The following is a 25,315-nucleotide window of genomic DNA, read 5'->3' as shown; positions in this document are numbered from 1 at the left end:
GACATGAGTGATTTTTTTTTTTTTTCCTTTTATGCTGCACAAAATAGAAATCTTAACAAAGTACATTAAGATTCTGGCAAGAAAGGTTGTATGAAGTTGCAAAAGAGTAATCATTACAGTTCTTATTTCCTTGGCTAGATGCCATAATCTCATCATTGACAGTCCTATATTATATGACTAGGAAATGAAATGAATGAACCGTAAGAATAATACCTGCCGGATTTTTATCTTAGGCGGTCATATGCACACATACTGCTGGCATTGAAGCTGTTTTTGTTAACATTAAGATATTTGCTGTCAGGGCTGCCCTAGAGGAAAATGCCAGAGGGATACCAATTCCGTCTACATAATTTATTCCATTCCATTTGGTTTTAAAATTGCTTTCTATCCTCGGATCAGAGTTACCCAGTCAAAATGAGTTACAGGAATCCAGGTAAAAAAAAAAATATCTGTGGCTGATTACTGGTGGCCACATCAAAGCCAGATCTTGCCACAGCTGGTGGTCACATCTGGATAATACTATATTATGTTACTACTCGTGCGTGGTTAAGTATTTCTCACACTGTGTAACATGGCGTTATCATCATTAATGAAAAACCCACATATTGTTCTGGATTCCGCCAAATTCAGTTCAATTTGATGCAATCAAATTAAATGCTGTTGCAGTCCCCCGGGAAAACAGGGAGCGACAGAGACAGAGAATAGTAAAGGGGCCCACACAGTGAGAAATGTCAGATTTAAGGTAAGTGCTCTAAAGAGCTTCTGGATCCCGTAATGGGAACCTTGAGAATAAAAATCCATGCGTGCCAAACACTCCTAGCTCCTTAAAATCTGCTGATGTTAAGACTGCCGGCAGACTCCAGCTGATCTTTCAGGACGGCCTGCGATGGGTGCAGTGTTTAAGATCTGCATGTGCTCATGAAAGGGACGGCAGATAACTAAAACGCCAGTACCACTTCCTGAGTACTTACCACGTGCCAGGCACTCTTTGAAGTCCTTTACATGTGAGCCTCTCCATTTTGCAGCTGAGGAAACTGAGGCACAGAGAGGTCTAAATCACCTGTTCGCGGTTACACAGCTAGAAGTCCAGGGATCAGAAGCCGAGGCAGGACTGAAAGCCAGGCTGTTGAGTCGGGGCAGTGCTCCCCAGGCATTAGCAAACGGCCCCTTAGGGGCGAGGGCTGGGGCTCCGGGCTCCCCAGTCCTCTTTCTTCCAGGAAGAAAGATGACTTTGAAGGGTTTTGCAGTTTTTCCTTTCAGGCAGACTATGTAATTTAAAAAAAAAACAACCAAAATTGAGATAGTTTAAAACATACTGTGTATGTATGAAATTGAATGTCTGAATTTTTAAGCTGTTTAAATTTTTAAACAGTGCTCATATTTAAAATGCCGTTACAAAGCCTTCATGGGTACCCTTACTGATGGCTGTATGTCTGCTACGTGCATGTGCATTTTCTGTTTCTTCGCTTTTCCGTATTTGGCTTGTTTGTATGTTCTTTTTTCTTTCTCTTCCCCCACAACCGTTTTTTAATAAGACCATATCAGACATCTTTTCTGTATAAAGGTATTTTTGCATTTAAAATGGATGTTTAATGATGAGCAACAATAAGTCCCAAGGGAAAAAATCATAGTGTATAGCATTTTGAATCTACCGATATTTTTGCTGCATTGATTTTGCTAATGAATTATAGTAGCTTATACATCGTCACCAGTGTCTGAGAGAACCGTTTCACTAAATTCCTGCAGAACACCGTATCCTCTCTTTTGCAAAACTAATAAATTCAATCTCATTTTTATAATTCTGCATGTCTTTCACATATAGGCTACTTTACACATTCTGCACAGTATTGATCCATTTTACTGCTATTTACCTCTAAAATATTTTGTTTGCAAAAATGAATTGAACAGAAGGTGGTGGTTACATAGCATTGCAGATATACAAAACACCCCTGAACTGTTCCCTTTAAAATGGTTAATTTGATCCTATGTGAATTTTCCCTCAATAAAGAGTTTGTGTACGTGTGTGTACACGTCTAAATGTGTGTGTGTGTGTATTGAGTGTAAACCTCAGGGAGAGAGCCGCATGCTACGGATTTCTGCATAACACAGCTGGTTGCGTGTCTAATGCATGTTGCCGTTCCTTCTGCCAATTATTTTGTGCTTTGCTGACTCATTTTGGCCTAGCATGGGTTAAAACTGGTTTATGAGTCGACAGTGTTTGACCCGTCTTGAAGGCAGGGTACCCTGCTAGATTTTAACATGCAGATTTTATTTTATTGCTGCCTGAGGAACTGTCCAAAGAAGCAGTCCGGGAAGCAGAGTAAACATCAGGCCAGTTTTTAGGATATGGTAGAACTCACTTCACCCTACGAGAAGCACCATAAACAGCCCTGTGTCCTTAGAGAGGTGGCCAACAGTGGTATGCCTGGTGGCTGAGAAACCCCATAGCTAAAGCCTTATCGTAAACAGAAGAAAGATTGCTGGCCAGAGCTCGCTGCAGGGAATGCTTGTTTCCAGACCTTGCTAGAATCCTGGCTCCCGCAGTGCTGCGGCTTCAGGAACGTGTCTTTCTGCCTCAGACGGTGTTTGTAGCATTCCCTCTTTGAAAAGTAGTCTGCGATGTCTTTTATGTATTTCTCCATTAGGACTAAATAATTTTCACATGATTTGTACGAACTCTTCATTATATTGGGATTATTAACCCTTTGCCATCCACGTTTATTGTAGATTTTATTCCCAGTTTGTTTCTGCTTTTGTGAATGTAGAATGTATGTCTTTAATTTTGATAATTTGTTATTTTATTTTATTTTTTTATTTCAGCATATTATGGGGGTACAAATGTTAAGGTTACGTAGATTGCCTTTGCCCCCCCCTCCCTCCTTGAGTTAGAGTTTCAGTCGTGTCCATCCCCCAGAATCGTGATAATTTCTTTATTTTTATGTTGTCATGTCTGTTATTTCTTTTGGTCTTATATCACTCTAAGCATTCTCCGGTCCAGTAACTGATAAATGATTAATGTATTCAATTACAAAAATTTTTTTGAGTCTGTAGTCTGAGGTAAAAATCTAAACAGCTTCCAAATTGCCGAGTTTTCTTAGCTGTTCTTACAGGTGAGCAACATTAGGGTCAATAGGTTCCTGATCCAGTTTGGGTTTTGATTAGAATTGTAATAAATTAAAAGTTAATTCAGGAAAAACTGACACTTTTGTGATACTTGGTCTTACCATCCAAAAGCCTATGTTACATTTCTTTGTTTTTGCTCTTCACATAGGTTATATACCTTATTTATTAGAGGTTTTGATAAATATTTTTATTTATTTCTACCATGAAAAAGAGTCTTTCCCATATATTTTGAGCATTATTAATACCCAGAAATAATTATTGGGTTTGGGGCATTTATCTAATTAACTAGTCTAACTTATTAAATCTGAATAGTTTTTCAGTTGATCCTCTTGGGTTCTCTATAAGTAAATAATCATATGCCTGCAAAAAATTTTTCTCAATAATTATACCCCTTGTGCTTGAATTATTTTTGCTTTTCACTGGACCTAGAAAAATATTAAATGATACTCTCTCTCATTCCGGGAGATAAATCAGTGTTAAATTTTATTAATTTTTTTCTCTGCTAAGATAATAATATGATTAAGATAATCAGAACTTCTATACTTAATATATCATTTTGATTTTCTCTTTTGGTTGGGCTGGCCATAAGGAAAATTAATGTTATCTTAATATTATTCGCACTCAACTGTTGCCATTAGCAACAGGTGAGAGCTGCCTTCCATTCCCTGCAGTAATGCCGCAGTATGATTTTGCTGCTTTGTAATTTTAACCCTTAAGAGGAAAAAATGGCGTCTGATTTTTAATGGAAGAAAATGGCGTCTGATTTTTAAATTTTCTTGTAGTCTGATTTTTTAAAAAAAATTTGTTTTATTTAGAATGCCCAAATGTAAGGTTGAAATAGCCTTTTTTTTATATATTCATTGTGTCACATTAAAGTTTTTTTTATCTTTTCTGGGTAGGAAATCAAAACCTGATTTTATATTGAGGAAACCAAAGCAAGATAGTTTATTGAATTTCCTGTGTTTCTGAATTAAAAGCCACGTTTTTCTCTCATATTAAGGAATCATAAACAGGGATATGATGATGTCCATTTTCTTTTATAATGGGAGAAGAGGATTGAATTTCCAGTAAATGAATTTATGGTGTCATTTTCTTTAATGTAATAGTAAGTGCTGAATAATTTTTGGCTTTTATTATGTGTCAGACGCTGTTCTGTGGGCTTTTTATATGTGTTATATTAATTCATTGGTTCTTTATGATAACCTGTGAAGAAGGGATTATTACTTTTATTGATTACCTTTTATTGATGGGGAGTGACTAAGCACAAAGTATTAGCTGAAATGCCCAAGGTGTATTACTAATAGGAGGCAGAGCTGAGATTTGAATACAGACAGTCAGAATACCAAGTCTTTTTTTATTTTGAAAATACTGTTTTATTAACACCACAGTGGTAAACAACTTTATGCTTATGCTCTTTACAGATCACTGGCTCACATACAATTCAAAACCCACAAAGAAGCGAAAAGTCTTTACATTAAATGTTCTTCCTAGAAATCCATCCTTTATGCCAGTCCGTCTTCAAGCAGTAAAAATTAATTATGCACCATTTTATATTTAATATGTCACATTTACATAGCAAAATAATGAAGGCACAGCTAATACAAGCAAACGTAAACCCTTTCTACTTCTGAGCTGGGGGTAGGGGCACACACTTGGGGGGGGGTTCTTCAAGTATATATTTTTTTCCAAACATATTAGCTTCAGTCTGATGATTTTCACAGCAATACCCTAAGAGCTACGTGACGTAAAGACTTCACAAGGATCAAACTACGTAACACTGAACACACATGCTTTATGGAATTTTGCTACATTCTACATCTCTTCAAGTAAATTAATACTTCTAAGTGCTAGGTAAAATGATTTAATACTTAAACATCTGGGGCATTTGTAAATAGACATTGCCAAGAAAACACATAAACATGAGATTACAACTAATGAATACACAAGTTGACGATATTATACAGATTTTACACTCTCCTTGGACCACACTGTTTCTCTGAACCCAAACATTCGGAACATTTTTCAGACTTGGAAATGGCAGTGTCCCTGGCCTAATTAGCAAATCAGTCTCATGATCTCCATCACAGTCTCGTCGCCTGCCCCCCTCTGAAGGGCGGGGGTGTCAGGGCTGCAAAAGCAAAGTCTCCAAAGATGACGTCTTCCTTGCGCTCCGCACTGGGAAATGTCAGTCCTGGGGAAACTGAGGAATGACGCAGCGGGAAAATGCCCGGCCCGGCTGGGGCGCGCGCGTGTGATGTGATGACTGGGTCTCAGAGTGGCGCTCTCTGCTGCGATCTGCGGACACCCTCTCTAAGCCTCAGTTCGAGTCCTCCCGGGGGAGATCATGGAGAGAACCGATTTTAGCGTTTAATTTGGGACCTAATTGCTTCAATTTAACCTATCTCTTTTTAGGAATGTCAGAACAAACTCGCGCTGTGTTTCGGTCCACAAACCTAAGCCTTTCTAAGCCCACCAGTACTCAGAAAGAAAGAAATCAGCGTGTTTCCTTCGCGGGCGCGCCGGCCGCTGGCGGCTCGCCGCTCGCTCTTAATTCTTGGCGGCGTCGGGCATCTCGGCGTTGGCGTCGCCGCCCTTCGCGGCCGCCGCCGCGCCCTCCTCCTCGCCTTCATCCTCCTCCTCCTCGAAGTCGTCGTCGTCCTCCTCCTCCTCCGCCTCGGCCTGCAGGGTCCACGCACACTCCTCCATCTCGCCGGTCAGCTCCTGGATCTTGGCGAGCAGGGGCTTGTAGATCTCGTTGTACTTCCTCTCCAGCGCCTGGAACTCCTTGTCGAACTTGGCCTCGATCTTGTCGCAGCGCTTCTGCAGCTTCTTGAGCGCCAGGACGCGGCAGCGCACGGAGTTGGGCAGGCTGTCGATGAAGTCGTTGCGCGGCTTGGCCACGCTCTCGGCGGGGCCCTGCGGCTCCACGGCCATCGGGGTGGCCGCGGCGTCGGGCGGCGGGCCGCCCTGCGCGCCGTCGTCGTCGCCGGCCGCCATCACCTCCTCCGCCGGCCCCGCTGCTGCCTCCGCCGCTGCCGCCGCTGCCGCCGCCGCTGCCGCCGCCGCCGCCTGGCCCGGCTCCGCAGACCCCTGGTTCTCCGCGTCGGCCATGCTGGAAGAGTCGTCGCAGAGGTGTCGCTGGCGCCCGCAGAGGCCCTGCACCCGCGCCGGTCCGGAGAGCTCTGGCGGCTGCGGCAAGCGGCGAGCGCGGCAGCTGCGGCGGTGACGTCGGCCGCGCCCGCCCCGCCCCCCGCGGCCGGCCCGGGACTGGCTGCCCGCGCCCAGCTGATGCCCATGAGCTCATACTGCAGCAAACTCCGCGCCTGCACCCGCCCGCCCGCGCCGGGCACCCCGCCGCCCGCCCGCCCGCCCCGCCCCCACTGCGGAGCCCGCGGAAACGCGTGTGCGGCCGCGCTGCCGCCCGGCCCGTGCGCGCCTGCCTTCGCATGTCCCCCGTCTGCGCCCGCTCCTCTCAGACCCCCCCACGCCCCTCTCCAGAACGGGGAGCACGGGGCAGCAGGCTCCATCCCGCCCCCTGGCGACCCGGGGTGCAGGGGCGTGCAGAGGGCAGCTCGCACACCTGAGCCCGGCGCCTGGCTGTCCGCCCCACAGCCCCCGTGACCGGCCCCCGGCCCCGCGCGGCATCTGTCCTGTCTCCGCGGCACGCGGCACGCGGCAAGGTGCCTCTCGTAAGACCTGCCGCGCAGGGTTTTTGGAGCGGTTCGGGCAGGCCATCTCAGAGCCCTGGGTATCCCGGCATGTGTTCTAGAAGGTCCCGCAGGATCTTTGGCCCGTGGGAAGGAAGCAAGCTGGAGGGGAGCCAGGCCCTCGAAAGCAAGGGGCTCCCGGCCAGGGCCCCCGCTTATTCCGGCCGAAGCGTGGCTTTAGTCTGCCATTCGTGGCCATTCGTGGGCACACGCAAAGGCACACGTGTTGCACACACAGCCACGGCCCTCCGCAGGTCAGTATCTGCTCCGGGGCCCTGTGGTTTGTATGAGGACGTTAAAGAAGGTCTCAAACAGCGAACTCTTGCTCTCTAGCAGAAGAGTGAGCAGACAGACATTTCAGTTCCTTCCTTTGTTCATCAAGCCCAAAACGAGAGCTTTCGAGTAAGGATTAGGGCACGAATTGTAGGTGTGGAAGACAGATGATCCGAACAGGGGCTCCTCGGGAATGCTCTCAAATCCAGCATTACTGATTGAAATGTTTTTTTTTTTTTTTTTTTTTTTTTTTTTTTTTTGAGACAGAGTCTCGCTTTGTTGCCCAGGCTAGAGTGAGTGCCGTGGCGTCAGCCTAGCTCACAGCAACCTCAAACTCCTGGGCTCGAGCGATCCTTCTGCCTCAGCCTCCCTGGTAGCTGGGACTACAGGCATGCGCCACCATGCCCGGCTAATTTATATATATATATATATCAGTTGGCCAATTAATTTCTTTCTATTTATAGTAGAGACGGGGTCTCGCTCTTGCTCAGGCTGGTTTTGAACTCCTGACCTTGAGCAATCCGCCCGCCTCGGCCTCCCAAGAGCTAGGATTACAGGCGTGAGCCACAGCGCCCGGCCTGATTGAAATGTTTTTATTTCACTGTTTTGGTACTTGCTGGAGCTTTGGGAAATACGAGTCTTAGAAATTAACCTCCGAAAGTGCAGCTAGTGTGCCATCTTTTGGTTCTTGTGAATATTAAATGAGTTCATGATGTGTAAGACGCTTAGTGCTGGCACTTAGCAAGCGCTAGCCACGTGTTTTAATTTTTTCTGACAAAATGATTGCATTTATTGATATACACATATTTATCTGCAATATTCTCTCTTAGAGGACGGAATCTTTGTGGCCCTCCTCGAAGAAGATAATTGACAGAAGGCCCAAGGCCCAATGGTTTCCCATTTAGCAAACATCCTAGTTTTTTATGTACTCGTGATTCTTCTTGTCTGTTTTCCTTTTAATTCTGCTCCAGAGAACTTACATTTTTCCCTTCCCTGTTACCATTTGTAATGACAGAATTTTATTAAGGCTGAAATTTCAGTCTTAGCCCTGACTAAATATGATGTAATATTATACAGCATAAACATTTGGTTGACTGGCACTGTAAATATTCCATCTTGCCCCCATATATGATCTCTTTTGATGGCTACAGTCACTTTGACTTTAGGAATGTTTTTTTTTCCCTCATTTTATAGATAATAAACTTAGCAGCAGAAAAATAAAACGGAATAGCTTGTGATTTCATGTATCACTTAATTGGCAGAATTAGGACAGAAACTAGGCCTGCTGATTCCTATTGTATAGAGGTTGTGACGGACTTAAAAACCAGAAAAAGCCCCCAAATTTTAGTTAAGTCCATTTGATGAAATTAACTTGCTTGGGACAGCCAGAATGTGCTCCTTCATTTGAGGTTTTTATCTTTCCATCTCAACAGATCTTAAAACTTAGTGTTAAGCTAGGCTATTTTTGAAGTCTCGTTTATTTACATACCATAAAATCTACCCCTTTGGGGTACTTTCACAAACTAATACAATCTTGTAAGCATCATAGTAATTAAGATACAGAACAATAACATCACCCCCCAGGATTCCTTTGTGGTTTACACCACTCCCAGCCTTGGTGACCACTGATTTATTTTCTGTCTTAGTAATTCTATTATTTACAGAATGTCATGTACATGGAATCATAAGAATGTAGCCTTTTGAGTTTGGCTTTTTTCACTAGCATAATACATTTGAGATTCATCTGTGATGTTGTGTATATTAGTAACTTATTCCTTTTTATTATTAACATTCCCATTTTTGCTGTTTCCAGTTTTTTGTGATTAATGAATAAGGCTGCTATGATCATTCATTTACAGGTTTGTGTATGAACGTATGTTTTTCTCTTGCAGTGGGATTGCTGAGTCATACATTAAATGTTTAACTTTATAAGAAGCTGACACACTCTTTTCCAAAGTGGCTTGTCTTAGTCCATTTAGGGATGCTATAACGGAATACCGGAGGCTAGGTGATGTGTACGGAAAAGAGATTTTTTTATTTTTTATTTTTTTGAGACAGAGTCTCACTCTGTCGCCCAGGCTAGAGTGCCGTGGCGTCAGCCTCGCTCACAGCAACCTCAAACTCCTGGGCTCAAGCGATCCTCCTGCCTCAGCCTCGCGAGTAGCTGGGACTACAGGCATGCACCACCATGCCCAGCTAATTTTTTTCTATATATTTTTAGTTGGCCAGCTAATGTCTATTTTTTTTTTTAGCAGAGATGAAGTCTTGCTCTTGCTCAGGCTGGTCTTGAACTCCTGAGTTCAAAGGATCCGCCCGCCTCAGCCTCCCAGAGTGCTAGGATTATAGGCATGAGCCACTGCACCCTGCCTCTTCTTGAGTTTTTTTTTTTTTTTTTTGAGACAGAGTCTCGCTTTGTTGCCCAGGCTAGATGAGTGCTGTGGCGTCAGCCTAGCTCACAGCAACCTCCAACTCCTGGGCTCAAGCCATCCTCCTGCCTCAGCCTCCCGAGTAGCTGGGACTACAGGCATGCGCCACCATGCCCGGCTAATTTTTTCTATATATATTAGTTGGCCAATTAATTTCTTTTCACTTACAGTAGAGACGGGGTCTCACTCTTGCTCAGGCTGGTTTTGAACTCTGACCTTGAGCAATCCGTCCGCCTCGGCCTCCCAGAGTGCTAGGATTACAGGCGTGAGCCACTGCGCCTGGCCTCTTACTGAATTTTAAATGTTCTTTATATGTTCTGGATCCAAGTCCTATATGAGATGTGTATTTTGAAAATACTTCCTTTCAGTATATGGTTTGTCTTTTCATTTTTGTAACAGTGTCTACAAAAGGCAAAATTGTAAAATTCTGACGAAGTCCATCTTATTAATTTTTCTTCTGTGCATTGTGCTATTAGTGTCACACCTAAGAAATCTCTTCTAGAAGTTTTATAATTTTGGGTTTCACATTTAGGCTACGATCCATACCAACTTTTGTATAGGTGTGAGGTTTTTTGTTTGTTTGTTTTGCATATGTTGTCCTTTTGATTCAGTACCATTTATTGAAAACTCTATCCTTTCTCTGCTGAATCACCTTTGCAAATTGTCAGACATCAGTTGACATTATATGGGTTGGTCTATTTCTGGACCTTCTCTTCTTTTGCATTTTTTAATGTGTCTTTTTTTTTTTTTTTTTTTTGGCTGTCTAATAGCAGCAGCAGTAGTGGGAGTTTGGGGTCTGTTTTGAGTCAGAGACTTTTAACCTTGAGGGTTAGGGCTTTTATCTGTGACTGGCCCACCAATCTTTACCCTTTAATGGTGTAGGGGAAGCCCCAGATCAGGGCTGGGATTGGATAGTGTTTGATTGTCCAGGACAGGAAAGCCTACGAGCTGGGAAGATGGCCGCACATCTGGGAGTTCTGGTTGGTTCCTAATAATGTCCCGTGAGTCTGGCATTTGAGCCCTACCTGCTGAGGCAGCACCTCAGCCTTCCAAAGTATCTCATCTGAGCGTTTCTTCGAGTCTTGGGGAGGACGTGGTGGTAGGGATGGTTCTTGCATGTGTTCATGAGTAAATCCCACTCAGAACTGCAGAACCTTTAAAATTGAATATGTGCTGAACTAGAAGGAAGGAAACAGACATGCTGGATGAGCGACAGAGAATAACCAAGGACACCTAATGCCTCAGACCGGGATTGTTTAAGCATGCATGATTTTTGGTTTCCTGTAATTTGCATCAAATTGGATATTTCATGATACCTATTTTGGTTGACCTGTTTGGTTCATGTACACGTGATTCACCTCTTTGGAAATGCTGAGGAACAAAGTGTGTGTGTGTGTGTGTGTGTGTGTCTGCCTGAGTTTATATGTGCACATGTCAGTGTTCGTGTGTGCATTGTGGGCATGTGAGCATGTTCATGTATGCCCATGAGTCTTCCAGTTTGGTGGCATATAGTTGTTCATAGTAGTCTCCCATGATCCTTTGCATTTCTGTGGTATCAGTTGTAATGTCTTCCTTTCAGTTCTGATTTTATTTATTTGGGTCTTTTTTATTTGTGGATAGTCTAGCTAATGGCTTGTTGATTTTGTTTGTATTTTTTAAACAAATTTTTGTTTTGTCGATCTTTTATATTTTTTTTTTGGTCTCAATTTCATTTATTTCTCCGCTGATCTTTATTATTTTTTCCTTTTACTAATTTTGGATTTGTTTGCTTGCTTTTTTACTTCCTTGAGATGCATTGTTAGGTTGTTTATTTGAAATCTTTCTACATTTTTGATATAGGTATGTATTGTTATAAACTTGTCTCTTAATACTGTTTTTACTGTATACCATAGATTTGGTATGTTGTATTTCATTTTCATTTGTTTTAAGAAATTTTCTAATTTCCTTCCTAATTTTTTCATTGACCTTTTTTGGTCATTCAGGAGCATGTTTAATCTTCATGTATTTATCCAATTTCAAAAGTTTCTGTTGGTATTGATTTCTAATTTTATTCCATTGTAGTCAGAAAAGATGATTTTCTGGTGTGGTGTATTATAGTATTGTAGATACTATGTTGTTTGCTAAAAGATATAGTATGATTTCCATTCTTTTAAATTTATTGAGACTTGTTTTGTGGTCTAATGTGTGTTTTTTCCTGGAGAATGTTCCATATGCTGATGAAAAGAATGTGTATTCTGTATCTGTTGGATGAAATGTTTTGTAAATGTTTGTGAGGTCCATTTGGTGTAAAGTGTAATTTAAATCTAATGTTTCTTTATTGATTTTCTGTCTAGATGACCTGTCTAATGCTAAGAATGGGGTGTTGAAGTCTTTGCATGTGATTATATTGGAATCTGTCTGTTTATATTAAATAATATTTGTTTTATATATCTGAGTGCTCTGGTGCTAGGTGCATATATATTTAGAATTATTATATTTTCTTGCTGAATTGATCTCTTTGTCATGATATAATGACCTTTTGTCTCTTTTTATAGTTTTTGACTTAAAGTCTATTTTATCTAAGTGTAGCCCCTCCTGCTTGCTTTTGGTTTTCATATGTTTAACATATCTTTTTTCATCCCTTCACTTTCAGTCTATATGTCTTTACGAGTTTCTTGTAGGCAGCATATAGTGAGGTCTTTTTTTTTTTTTAATTCATACAGCCAGTCTATATCTTTTAAGTGGCAAATTTAATCCATTTACAGTCATGGTTCTTATTGATAGGTGAAGGCTTACTCCTGTCATTTTGGTAATTGTTTTCTGGTTGTTTTGCATATCCTTTGTTTCTTTCTCCCTCATTGTTTATCATTGTGGTTTGGTGATTTTCCGTAGTGATAAGGTTTGATTCTTTTCTCTTTCTCCTTTACGTGTCTACTATTTTGTGTTTTTATATGTTTTCATGATAGTGATTATTGTCCTTTCACTTCCAGATGTAGGTTTCCTGCCAGTTTTTTTTTTTTTTTACAAGTCTAGTCCAATGATGAGCGACTCCCTCAGATTTTGCTTGTCTGGGAAAGGCTTTATTTCTTCCTCATTTCTGAAGGATACCTTTGCTGGGCATAGTATTCTTGGCTGCCTTTTTTTTCCCCCCCAGCACTTTGAATGTATCATCGCATTCTCTTCTGGCCTGTAAAGTTTCTGCGGAGAAATCTGCTAGTCTAATGGACATTTTCTTATATGTGACTTGATGCTTTTTTCTTGCTGTTTTTAGAATTCTTTGTCTTTGGTTGTTGACAGTTTGACTATAACATCCCTTGGCAAGGCCTTTTGGGGTTGAATTTGTTTGGGGACTTTTGAGCTTCCTGAATCTGGATGTCTGTGTTTCTCCCCAGATATGGAAGCCTTCAGCTATTATGTCATTAAACATACTGTCTACATTTTTCCCTTTTCTTCTCCTTCTGGAATTCCCATAATACAAATGTTTGTTCACTTACGGTGTCCCGTAAGTCTTGTAGACTTTCTTCACTGTTTTTCATTCTTACTTTTTCCTCTGGGTAATTTCAAATGACCTATTGTTTAGTTCAGAGAATCATTCTTCTGCTTACGTTTGCTATTGAAGCTCTCTATCGTATTTTTTTTATTTCATTCATTGAATTCTTCAGCTGGAGGATTTCTCAGTTTTTTAATGATTTCCATCTCTTTGTTGAATTTCTTATTCATTTCATGAATTGTTTTCCTGACTTCATTGAGTTGTCTATATTTTCTTGTGTCTCGAGTATCCTTAAGACCATTATTCTTACTTTCTTTTTTGGTAATTCATTGATTTCCTTGTTTTTTTTCATGTTTCTTGTGTCCCTGTGTTGATGACTGTGCATCTGGTGGACCAATTACCTCTCCCGAACTTTCTAGAGTGGCTTTTATAGAAACAGTCTTTTGCCTGTGGTTGAGTTTTGCTGTGCTGGTTGGAAAGCGTGTGGCAGCTCTGTTTCCAGATAGCTATATTGGTATAGCCTCTTGAGCTGCATTCAGTGTCTGCAATAACTGTGGGCACTTCAGTGGCCTGGGCTGTAGAAGTAAATGGTGGTGGCAGCAGCACAGACTGTTCATGTCCTCAGCATCAAGGGCTTTTGGGGTCCTATTCTCATTTTCCCCATAATGGTAAGGGTTAGCCAAGGGGATCCCTCTTGGTGTCAGGTCTGAGATGACCTACAGGCAACTGCTGTGGTGCCGGGTTTTGGATGTAGGGCTGTAGGGCTGAGTTTCTAGGTTCAAGGTGTTGGGGTGCAGGTTCACTGTGGCAGGGTTGGCTATCAGTTGCCCACAGAAGCAGGATCTGTGACTCTGAGGTACCCATAGCAGCCCAGGCCCAGGGGGTTGGGTTATAGCTGTGATCCTGCCTTGGGTCCCATGGGGTAAGGCACTGTGTAGTCGTGACTCTAGACCCCATGACAGTGAGGCTTAGTCATATGCCATCCTTTGTGAGGCTAGGTGTGGCAGCAGCGAGTGCTCCTGAAGGAACGGCAGAGCACAGCTATTGTTTAGGCCTTGGGGGAAGCAGGGAACAGGGAACGGCACAGCGATGACTTCACTCCCCAGGGAGAGGGCGGTCTCAGCAGCTCAGGCTCTTAGGGGGCTAGTGCAGCTTCCAGGAAACGGGGTACTGGAGTTGCTTGGCCTGTAGGGAGGAGTGTCTCAGGTCAGCCACTGCTCTGTCTCGCTGGGACACGGAGTCTTATGTCAGCTTGGCCCTGGGATGCCAGTCGCTCAGACCAGCCAGGTCACCAGTTCCCCAGGGCAGGACGTGCCACTTCAGCTCAGGCCTGGGGGACATGACTGTTCTGCGTAGACCAGGCACCATTGCCCTGGGATGAAATGTGTCACTTCAGCTTAGGTACTGGGGCGTGTGACACTCTGCATGGCCACGGCGCTGTCCCCTGGGATGTAGGGCACTGCTGGGACTTAGGTGCTGGGGAGGAGGAGGCAGGTGGCCCACCTCGGCTCTGGCCCAAAGGGGGAGCGGGGAGGTGGGTGGGGTAGGTGGAGTGGTTCCACCTCTGGTTGGTCCCATGGGGAAGAGGGTAACAGGTGGTCACAGCTCAGCCTGGGGACGTTGGGCCACTGGGCCGAGGTGGCTCAGCGGTGGCCTGGCCTCAGGGATGAAGGGAAGCTGCGGCGACTCCCCCCCAGATCGAGACACACTCCAGCCATCGTTTGAGTTCTGAGATGGCCTGGTGCCGTGCTGGGCAGGCCTCGTGGGGCTGGCTCAGCGTCAGCCCCTTCTCTGGGGGCAGCTATCTATGGACTCTGGGCTGCTCCCTCAGCTGGGACAAGTGCCTGTGAGGTCTCAGGGGACCCCGTGCTAGGGTCTGTAGGTGTCCGAGGTGTTGCTGGGATCCTCTCGCTTGTGTTCTCAACACGGAGAAGTCGCTCCTGGTCCCCAGCTGTGATCCTCGTTGGAGGGTGGTGTGGTGTGTGTAGGCCTGCCATTGCCTCTAATTCTCCATGTGGCTCGCATGAGTGTCTGTTACCCCTCTAATCCACTTTGGTGCTGTCCCTCAGGTATTTCCATTAAAATGTAGTTGTTCATGCATTGTTCTGGCTGACAAGCACTGGGGGCTTCTCCTTGGCCCTCTTGCTGATGTTACTTCCTCTTAATTAGTATTAAAGGAAAGAATATGTTGAGAGCATCGTTAATTGACACGTAGAAATTAGAATCTACGTGTTAGTTCACGAGGGCTGTCGCAACCAAGTGCCGCAGAAATAACAACAGAAATTTGCTATTTCATAGTTCCGGAGGTGAGAAATCCAAAATCAAGGTTTGGGCAGGGCTGGTTCCTTCTGAGGGTTGAGAGGGAAGGCTGTGTTCCAGGCCTCTGTCCTTGGCTTGTAGATGACTCTCTTCTTCCTGTGTCTCTTCGCATCATCTCTTCTCTATGCGTACCTCTGTGTCCAAATTTCCCCGTTTTATAAGGACACTGGCCACATCAGATTAGGGTTAATCCTAATCACCTCATTTTTGCTCGGTTATGTCTATAAAGACCCTATCTTCAAATAAAGTCCCACCTTCTGGGGTACTTTGGGTTAGTTAGAACTTCAACATATGAATTGGATGAGCACACGGTTCAGCCTGTGACATCTCACCCACCGGCCACTCAGAACATGTCTTCCTTACGTGCAAAATACATTCACCCCATTCCAACATCCCACGAAATCCTAACTCATTCCAGCATCAACTCTTAAGTTCCAAATCTCATCTGTGATGGTCGATTTGATGTCAGTTTGACTGGCTAGAAGATGTCCACGTATTGGGGCAAATGTTAATTCTGGGTGTCTCTGGATGGGATTTACGCGTGAATCGGGAGCCTGGGTGAAGCAGATTGCCCTTCCTAAGGTGGGCTGGCTTTGTCCCATCAGTACAGGGCTTGAATAAAACGGAAATGCTGGGTAAGAGGCAACCCCTCCTGCCTGACCACCTTGGAGCTGGAACATTGGTTTTTCTTTTTTACTGCCTTTGGACTGGAACTGTATTTTTGAGTCCTCAGCTTGCCAACGACAGATCTTGGGATTTGTCAGCTTCCATAATTGCATGGGCCTTGTGACAAATCTCCTACACACACACACACACACACACACACACGCACACACACGTCCTGTTCTGTTTCTCTGGAGAACGCTGACTAATTCATCATCTAAACATCATTTCAATCGAGCGTGGGCGACACTCGAGGTATGATTCAGCCCGAGGCAAAATTGATCTACAGCTGTGAACCTGTGAAATTAGACAAGTTATTTGCTTTCAAAATGCAGTGGTGGGGGCGGCATAGGACAGAAATTTCCATTCTAATAGGGAGAGAGCAGGAGGAGGAGGAAAGGGGTCATGTCTGAAACCTAGCATGGAAAATTCCATTAGATTCTAAGGCTTAAGCAGCCTCTTGGGTGCCATGTTCTGTCCTCTAGCCCATTGGGGAGGTGGCTCCACCCTCTGGGCCCACTGAGGACCGGTGGCCTCACACAGCTGGTGCAGTGGCAGCCCACAGGCCTCTGAACCATCGTCAGGGTCATTCTTTCCTTTTTTTTTTTCTTTTTTTCAGATAGAGTCTTGCTTTGTTACTCAGGCTAGAGTGAGTGCCGTGGCATCAGCCTCGCTCACAGCAACCTCCAACTCCTGGGCTCAAGTGATCCTCCTGCCTCAGCCTCGCGAGTAGCTGGGACTACCAGCATGTGCCATCATGCCCGGCTAATTTTTTCTATATAGATTTTTAGGTGTCTGGCTAATTTCTATTTTTAATAGAGATGGGGTCTTGTTCTTGCTCAGGTTGGTCTCAAACTCCTAACCTCCTCCTGCCTCATCCTCCCAGAGTGCTAGGATTACAGGCGTGACCCGCTGCACCTGGCCTCTGTTTTTTTTTTTCTTTGTTTTTTTTATTAAAAAGATAATACTTGTTCACAGCCAGATAGCTCTGTCAGGTCATTTCCTGGCAACAGAATCCCAGAAGTCTAACAGCTTTCCTTTGTTTCGTCCCATTATTTCCAAGATGTCATTGTTTCAGGTAGCATGAAATTCTCAAAAACCTTGGTGGCCTCCCGGGCACGATTCAAGCTGTCAGACAAAAGATAATCTTTTCTATATAACTGTATCTCTGTTCTTGACGTCTGCTGAGGTGGTTGATTGGAACCATGAGTCACCTGCCTAATGTCTTTAGCAAACTGTTGTTCGCCCACACCCTGGGTCCTATTTGCAAGGCATGTTATCTGGATGGACTGAACATTTTCCAAACCTTCAGGTTCTAGTTGGTTTTTGCTTAATGGTTCCCACTTCAGTTTATCTTTTTCCACTTGTATTTTGCTCTAAGCAGCAACGAGAAACCAGACTACGCCTTTAACGCTTTGCTTAGAAATCTACGCAGCTGAATATCTGCCTTTATTTCTTGCAAATTCTGCTTGCTACAAAACATCAGAAAACAACTGGGCCAGCTCTGCCATTTTATAACAAATATTGTCTTTCCTCCAGTTTCTAAAAACATCTCCCTCATTTCCATCTGATGCCTCTGAGACCTGTAATGTTTATATCACTGGCGACATTCTGTTTATGACAGTGTATGCATCTTCTAAGACAATAGGAGCTTTCTTTACAACTGTTTTCTTTCTGAGTGCATGCCAGCATCTCCTTTCACGTCCATATTTCTACCAGCATTCTCATCCAGGTAACCTAGGATTTTACTATGAACCTCTTCAGAATCTTCTAGGCTCTACCTACCCCCAATTCCAGAGTCTCTTCTACATTTCTAGGTGTTTGCTATTGTAGCGCCCCACTTCCTGGAACCAAAATCTGTATGTAAGGGTTCTCCAGAGAAGTAGAACCAATAGGAATAGGATGCATGTGTATATGTGTGAGAGAGGGAGAGAGAGACTGAGACTCGCTTTAAAGAATTGATTCACGTAATTTTTTAAAAAAAAGAATCCATTTTATTTACTAAAGATTATTAAATTCATGTGAACTAGAAAAGCATCAATAAGGCCGGGCACGGTGGCTCACGCCTGTAATCCTAGCACTCTGGGAGGCCGAGGCGGGCGGATCGCTCAAGGTCAGGAGTTCGAAACCAGCCTGAGCAAGAGCGAGACCCCATCTCTACTAAAAAATAGAAAGAACTTAATTGGCCAACTAAAAATATATAGAAAAAATTAGCTGGGCATGGTGGTGCACATGCCTGTAGTCCCAGCTACTCGGGAGGCTGAGGCAGGAGGATCCCTTGAGCCCAGAAGTCTGAGGTTGCTGTGAGCGAGGCTGACGCCACGGCACTCGCTCTAGCCTGGGCAACAGAGTGAGACTCTGTCTCAAAAAAAAAAAAAAAAAAAAAAGAAGAAGAAAACCAGAATATATCCCCAAATCAAAATCAGGATCCCAAACAAGAACTTCTAGGAGATGAACCAACAGCTCAGAATAAACCAGGACTGTCAACCCAGATCGTGAGGTCCGGGGCCTGGGAGGACCAGTCCTGCCCAAGAAGCTCAGAGTTGAAGTGCCCACGGGGGCTGCTGTGAGAATTGGACGAAATTCCATCTTTCATGCCTCTCAGCTGCAGCATGGGAGGATAACTTCACAAACTCTGCACGACTTTGGGCTAACCGTGTTTCCCTCTCTCTGGTCTTCCGGCAGGCAGGAATTTGTGGAAGCGTACGTGAATTATGTCTTCCAAATCTCAGTTCACGAGTGGTACACGGCCTTCGCCAGCGGCTTCCTGAAGGTGTGCGGCGGCAAAGTGCTCGAGCTCTTCCAGCCCTCGGAGCTGAGGGCCATGATGGTGGGGAACAGCAACTACAACTGGGAGGAGCTGGAGGAGGTAGGCCCTGGGGACGCCGTCCTGTCGCCATGGCGAGGCTGTGGCAGTGGCCTGGTGGGGGCCCAGAGCCTGGTCTCATTCAGAGACTGCGGTGGCTGCGTCGGATTTTGGGGGCTCCTGTGTGTCAGTTGTTAGTTCTCAGCCCCAAATGCGAAAGGTATACAATGTCCAGTGTGATAGCCGCCGTCTTCTGTAAGACGCGTATTTTTCCTTTGTGTCTTTTCTGGACAGACTGCCATTTACAAGGGGGATTACTCAGCTACACATCCCACTGTGAGACTATTTTGGGAGACATTTCATGAGTTCCCATTGGAAAAGAAGAAGAAGTTTCTCTGTAAGTATCAATAGTATCAATGTGGTATTTGTCCAGATTTCAGTCTTACATGTAGTAGAGGATGACATACTGCATAGGTGAGGTTTAGCGCTTTTAAATGGTAAATATATTCACATTTTTTGTCTTAATGTTGTCTCAGCCACAACATACTGTGTTTCCCCGAAAATAAGACAGGGTCTTATATTTATTTCTCCTTAAGAAGACACCCTAGGGCTTATTTTCAGGGGATGTGTTATTTTTTTTAAGTACGGTACAACAATCTACATTTGCTCAAATAGAGTGAAGTTGTCTTCTTCTGGAACATTATCCTCACTCTCCAAGTCCCGAATCCCATCCTGAATTTCTTGCAACTCTATTTCCTCTAGAGCCACCGGCCCTGATCTCTCCTGTCAAGCACTAGAGCTCTCACGGGGCAGATGAGAAGGGCTGCTCGTGTTCTTTCCCGCTCTGCAACGACACGCATGGGTTGTGCAGATGCCCTGTGCAGCCACGCCCGTCACTAGGGCTGATTTTCATAGCCACGCCCATCACCAGGGCTGATTTTCATAGCCACGCCCATCACTAGGGCTGATTTTCAGGGTAGGGCTTCTATTGTACACGTGCTTAGACATCCCGCTAGGGCTTATTTTATGGGTAGGTCTTATTTTCGGGGAAACCCAGTAGGTGGTTAATCCATGTCTTTTGCCTAAATGAGGGGTTGCATGAAAGGAAGAAAAGAAGCATTTCACTGATTTTCAGTTGTTCTAAAAATACTAATTATTTTACTTGTAAGTGATTCCTTTAAGAATTGCATATATAAAATCATCGTTGCCATTAACCTCCCTTATCTCCATAGACTATTTTATTTTTCTCCTGCGTAAGGTCTTGCTCTGTTGCCGAAGCTACAGTGCCATGGTGTCGTCATAGCTACTGCAACCTCGAACTACTGGGCTTGGGCGATCCTCCTGCCTCAGCCTCCCGAGTAGCTGGGACTATAGGCATTCGCCACCATGCCCGGCTATATTTTTCTTTTTTTCTGTAGAGACAGGGTCTTGCTGTGTTGCCCAGAGTGGACTTGAGTTCCTGTCCTCAAGCGATCCTCCTGCCAAAGTGCTGGGACTATAGGTGTGAGTGGCTACACCCGGCCTCTGGGCTTTTAAAAATATTACAAAGTATCTACTGCAGGTGTAACTGGGGATATGGGATCTATAGCGGCTTTATTGAGATATAATTCCCATGCCATACAGTTCCCCCATTTAAAGTGTACAATTGAGTAGTTTTCATAGTCGCATCTACACAGTCATGAGACTACCAGAGTCAATTTTAGAAATTGACGTTCATCACGTCAAAAAGAAACCTGGTACCCAGTAGCAATCATTCCTTATTTCTTTCCAACCCCCCCGCCAAATCTGTCTCTGAATTTGCCTATTCCAGACACTTCATATAAATAGAATCGTACAGTATGTGGTCCTTCGTGGCCAGGTGGGTGACATCTGAGAAGGGCCATTACCTTTGGAAAGGAGAGTGAAGTCGAGTTCACACGAACAACTGGAGCCTTTTAACAGTAGTTGAAATCTTTCTGTAGTAGTGCCTGTGTGAAGTCAGGGTCAGAAATTAGCCTGTGAATAGTATAGAATTTTTATCCATATAAAACCAAAAAGAACACCAGGGTTTGAAAGGCAGTCTCTTGCTTTATGAGACCAAGCAGGTATTTATATTACCGCAGGACTTACCCCACATTCTGCTGCTCACGGGAAACCAGGGCGAGAGAAAGTGGAGTCCTTCCACGGGAATTCTTAGAAAGAGCCTTGCTTCTCCTCCGCCCGGCCACACTGGCGATTGAGAAGCTGTGGCATTTGGGCTGAATGACAGGGGAGGGTTTGCCAGGTGAGCTCTGACGGCTGTTGTGACATTCGGGAGAAGCCTGCTGGCCGGCGGTCGGTCCTGAGGGTTTCCTTGGAGAAAGGCATTTTCTGTTCAGATACCAATTACACTTACCAACAGTTTTATTAACTGTAGAGATTTTGGCAAGAGTGTTTCTATATCACAGCCTTAGGAAATGGCAGGTTAGTTGACAGTGCTTCTGAACTAACGATTTAATTATAGTGATTTCCAGCAATCCAACCGTGAGAAAGTTGTCCAGCAACAGAGAACAGGGAACGACAGCTGGGCCAGTCTCTCTCTGGCCAAGTCACTGTGCTTCTCGTCACAAGACTGAAATGTCTACTATAGGCCGGGCGCGGTGGCTCACGCCTGTCATCCTAGCACTCTGGGAGGCCCAGGGGGAGAATCGCTCAAGGTCAGGAGTTTGAGACCAGTCTGAGCAAGAGTGAGACCTCCCGGTCTCTACTAAAAATAGAAATTAATTGGCCAACTAAAAATATATAGAAAAAATGAGCCGGGCATGGTGGCGCATGGCTGTAGTCCCAGCTACTCGGGAGGCTGAGGCAGGAGGATCGCTTGAGCCCAGGAGTTTGAGGTTGCTGTGAGCTAGGCTGATGCCATGGCACTCTAGCCAGGTAACACAGTGAGACTCTGTCTCATAAAAAAAGCAAAAATAAATAAATAAAAATAACCAAAAACCACAAAACAAACAGAAAAAAGAAATGTGTACTATAAAGTGTGGGTCCACTTCTGTGGCGTAAGAAAAGTGGAGCAACAGGGAAAGCAGAGCAAAAACAGACGCTAAGGGGAGACTCAGCAGCTGAGGTGGCACAGGCATCGTCACTTGAGGGAAAGGGGACCTTGAGGCCACAGAGCCTTGGGTCTTCTCCCTGGTTCCCTCCTGAGGCCAGCTCCTCTTCTCCTCTGTCAGCACTTTCTTCCTCTTGGCTTCTGTGCAAGCTCGTGCAACGTGTGAGGCGTGTGTGTGATTGAGATGGTTTCTTTCTTTCTTTCTTTTTTTGAGACAGTCTCACTCTGTTGCCTGGGCTAGAGTGCCGTGGCGTCAGCCTTGCTCACAGCAACCTCCAACTCCTGGGCTCAAGTGATCCTCCTGCCTCAGCCTCCCAAGTAGCTGGGACTGTAGGCATGCGCCACCATGCCCGGCTGACTTTTTTCTATATATATTTCTAGTTGGCCAATTAATTTCTATTTTTAGTAGAGACGGGGTCTCACTCTTGCTCAGGCTGGTCTCAAACTCCTGACCTTGAGCGATCCTCCCGCCTCGGCCTCCCAGTGTGCTAGGATTACAGACATGAGCCACCGCGCCCTGCAGAAATGGTTTCTTTTTTGAGGGCTTTCCTTAGCATCATCCCACCTGACACACGGTGGCAGGTGAACAGGACTGCACTTCTCGTGTGAGCCACAGGGGGGCGCTCCTTCCCCTCTGGTCGCAGGGAGGTGGGTCCCCCTTGCCCGGCTGTTACCTCCCTGCCCCTCTCCCCGCAGTGTTCCTGACGGGCAGCGACCGGATCCCCATCTACGGCATGGCCAGCCTGCAGATCGTCATCCAGTCCACGGCCAGCGGCGAGGACTACCTGCCGGTGGCCCACACCTGCTACAACCTGCTGGACCTGCCGCAGTACCGCAGCAAGGAGACGCTGTGCGCGCGGCTGTCGCAGGCGCTGGACAACTACGAGGGCTTCAGCCTGGCCTGAGCCCCGGCGCCCCGATCCCCTTCCTTCCCGTGTCCGCTCAGAGAATCACGGGGAGCGATTTCTATTTTTTTATCGTCCGAGGGGGTTGAGACTTTCGGATCCTGAACCTGGTGCATTCGTCTCTGGGGGGTCGCAAGGCAGCGAACCCACCTTTCTGAAAAGGGGGGGCTTCGGGATGGGGTGGAAGAACTTGGCTCTCGTCCGGGAGGTGGTTTTGTTTTTCTGTTTTAAACCCAACTACCCAGTGGCCCTCGTTCTCGTGACTGTGTTGCACTCTGCCCGGTGACATGGCAGTGGCTTTGGACACCGTCATTCCCCAGGTGTGTCTCGGCCCCGACCGTTGGCATTCTACTGCAAGGATGGTTCGACCCCGCCGTCCGTCCTCACCTGCCTGCGTGCAGAGCGTCTCCCTGTTGTCACAGCAGCCGCGCACGGACGTGCCCCCCGGCTTGTCCCAGCCCCGCTCTAGCCCGCAAAAGGAGGACAGGCCCACTTGAGAGACTCCCAGCTCCAGAACGCTGAGGCTGGGTCCCTTACTACTGAGAATTTCTGGGAGCCTTGATAAACACATCTTGCTTATTAAAAAAAAAAAATTCTCAAGGGGGATAGCAACCCTCCCACGGCTGTGCCCGTTCCCTAGGCCTTTCTAAAGATGCGCAGAGCAGCTTAGCGTCCCAGCCGAGCCTGATTTTGTTTTGTCACTCAGCCTCATCCCTGTGACGATAAGGTGAATGGACAGACCCCTTCCTGTCCTGCTGTCTGCACCCGGAGCAAGTTGCATCGATTATGTTGAGTCTCTGTATTGTCAGAGAGAAAAGTTAGAAATGATAAATTTCTTGTCCCGTTCTCTATTGCTGTATACCAGGCGTCCTCAAACGACGGCCCTCGGGCCACATGCTGCCCGCCTAGGAGTTATCTGGCCCACCCAGTGTTTTTGTCACCGCTGCCTGTCCTGCTTAGCAGCCGGCTCGTCCGGGCCCACAGTGCGCACTCTCCAACGGTCTGAGGGATGGCGGACTGGCCCCCTGTTTAAAAAGTTTGAGGACCCCTGAGTCCATATTCTCCACCCCTTTCTCTTCCCTCCTCTCCCCCCCTCCTTCCTTCCTCACTTTACCCATTCTTTGTTACTTGTTATAATGGTCCTTCCCTCTTCTCTTCCTACTGGATGCATGCAGTCTGTTTTCTTAAATTTTTATTTAAATTGCAAAATTTCCACTCAGATTTTGTTTTCTTTCCCTCTTCCCTAATCGCTAAGCCATAAGGACATTCTTTATTATGGAACTTTGTTTATCGCATTTGAAACGTCTGTTTACAGTGGGATTTTAGGGGCGATTGTGTGTAAATCAAATACGTGTATCTCCAAAATAATGACGTGCTCAACCTTCCTCATCATGGGCTAAGAAAATTCTAGATGATTAAAAGAATCCATGTAAGCCTACTTTTAAATTCCTAGTGACTAGAGAAAAGACTTATTTATATAAAATGGAGTATTTATGAACCGTGACACGGCATCGAACCTCAATGAAGGATTGTAGATTTTTGCTTTTGCTTTTTGTTTTTAAAACTTATTCCAATTGCTGAATTGGTAGATTTTCAGTCTTTATAAATATAAGATTAAACAAAAAAGATATACAGTTATATGAGATGTTTATTTTCTATGTGTGTGCATATAGTTCAATATTATGCAATAAATTTGGTGTTTTAACTTAAAACCATTTCTTATTGTACTTGCAGAATGGGACAGCTTGCTTTCAGTGGGCGCATTAGGTCATGTGATATTCATAGAAGGTCACATTTGATTCCTGCCGTAAGAGAGTAGAACAGAGAGCTGCAGAAATGGAGATGACAGCCGGGGCTTGAGCAAGTGGCGTTGGGCGGGAGGGGACTTCTGAAGATGGGGACGGACAAGAAGGCATTTGTCACAGAGACGAGAGGCTTCAGCCACGGCTCAGACATGGGGGCGCATGATAGGGAAGCCAGGAATGATTTGAAGGGACATCACAGGAGAACAATGGTAAATAATGAGAAATAAAGCCGGGCGCGGTGGCTCACGTCTGTAATCCCAGCACTCTGGGAGGCCGAGGCAGGAGGATCGCTCAAGGTCAGGAGTTCGAAACCAGCCTGAGCAAGAGCCAGATCCTGTCTCTATTAAAAACACAAAGAAATTAATTGGCCAACTAAAACAATTCAGAAAAAATGAGCCGGGCATGGTGGCGCATGCCTGTAGTCCCAGCTACTCGGGAGGCTGAGGCAGGAGGATTGCTTGAGCTTAGCAGTTTGAGGTTGCTGTGGGCGTGGCTGATGCCATAGCACTCTAGCCTGGGCAACAGAGTGAGACTCTGTCTCAAAAAATATATATATATTAGAAATAAAACCGGGGAGAAGGAAGGTAGATTTGGGGCTGGGTAACCAGGCCAAGCACCAGGGCGTGAGTGGCTGGCCACGCAGGATCGGTTCAGGCATTCAGAGCGTTGGAGTGACAAAACCCGAGCCGGGTCCTAAGGAGGAAAATGCGGACGGCATCAATTTGGAGGCGTCGGAGTGGGAAAGACGG

At 45.4% G+C, this 25,315-nt stretch overlaps 2 protein-coding genes across 3 annotated transcripts in view; one reads left to right on the top strand and one right to left on the bottom strand.

The window, feature by feature from the left end:
- The window catches only part of HERC3 (HECT and RLD domain containing E3 ubiquitin protein ligase 3), a 119,073-nt gene extending 94,600 nt beyond the window's left edge, over window positions 1-24,473 (top strand). For both annotated transcript variants that reach the window (XM_020284611.2, XM_012774049.3), the window contains exons 24-26: window positions 18,666-18,849; window positions 19,081-19,183; window positions 22,553-24,473. In XM_020284611.2, coding sequence (XP_020140200.1) covers window positions 18,666-18,849; window positions 19,081-19,183; window positions 22,553-22,761 — 496 coding nt within the window. In that variant the 3' untranslated portion in view covers window positions 22,762-24,473. The remainder of the gene's footprint in view (window positions 1-18,665; window positions 18,850-19,080; window positions 19,184-22,552) is intronic.
- NAP1L5 (nucleosome assembly protein 1 like 5) lies at window positions 4,473-6,342 on the bottom strand. The gene has a single exon (XM_012774050.2). It carries the CDS (start codon window positions 6,232-6,234, stop codon window positions 5,671-5,673), a length of 564 nt encoding a protein of 187 aa, XP_012629504.2. The 5' UTR covers window positions 6,235-6,342; the 3' UTR covers window positions 4,473-5,670.
- Window positions 24,474-25,315: the final 842 nt, after the last annotated feature.

This window comes from Microcebus murinus, chromosome 29, assembly GCF_040939455.1.
Source record: "Microcebus murinus isolate Inina chromosome 29, M.murinus_Inina_mat1.0, whole genome shotgun sequence".
NCBI classification, from domain to species: Eukaryota; Metazoa; Chordata; class Mammalia; order Primates; family Cheirogaleidae; genus Microcebus; species Microcebus murinus.
Note: the sequence above shows the minus strand (reverse complement) of the source record. Positions and strands in the feature narration are given on the sequence as shown.

Excerpts from the sequence above, each read along its gene's own strand:
- NAP1L5 (XM_012774050.2), bottom strand. The coding sequence starts at position 6,234 with ATGGCCGACGCGGAGAACCAGGGGTCTGCGGAGCCGGGCCAGGCGGCG.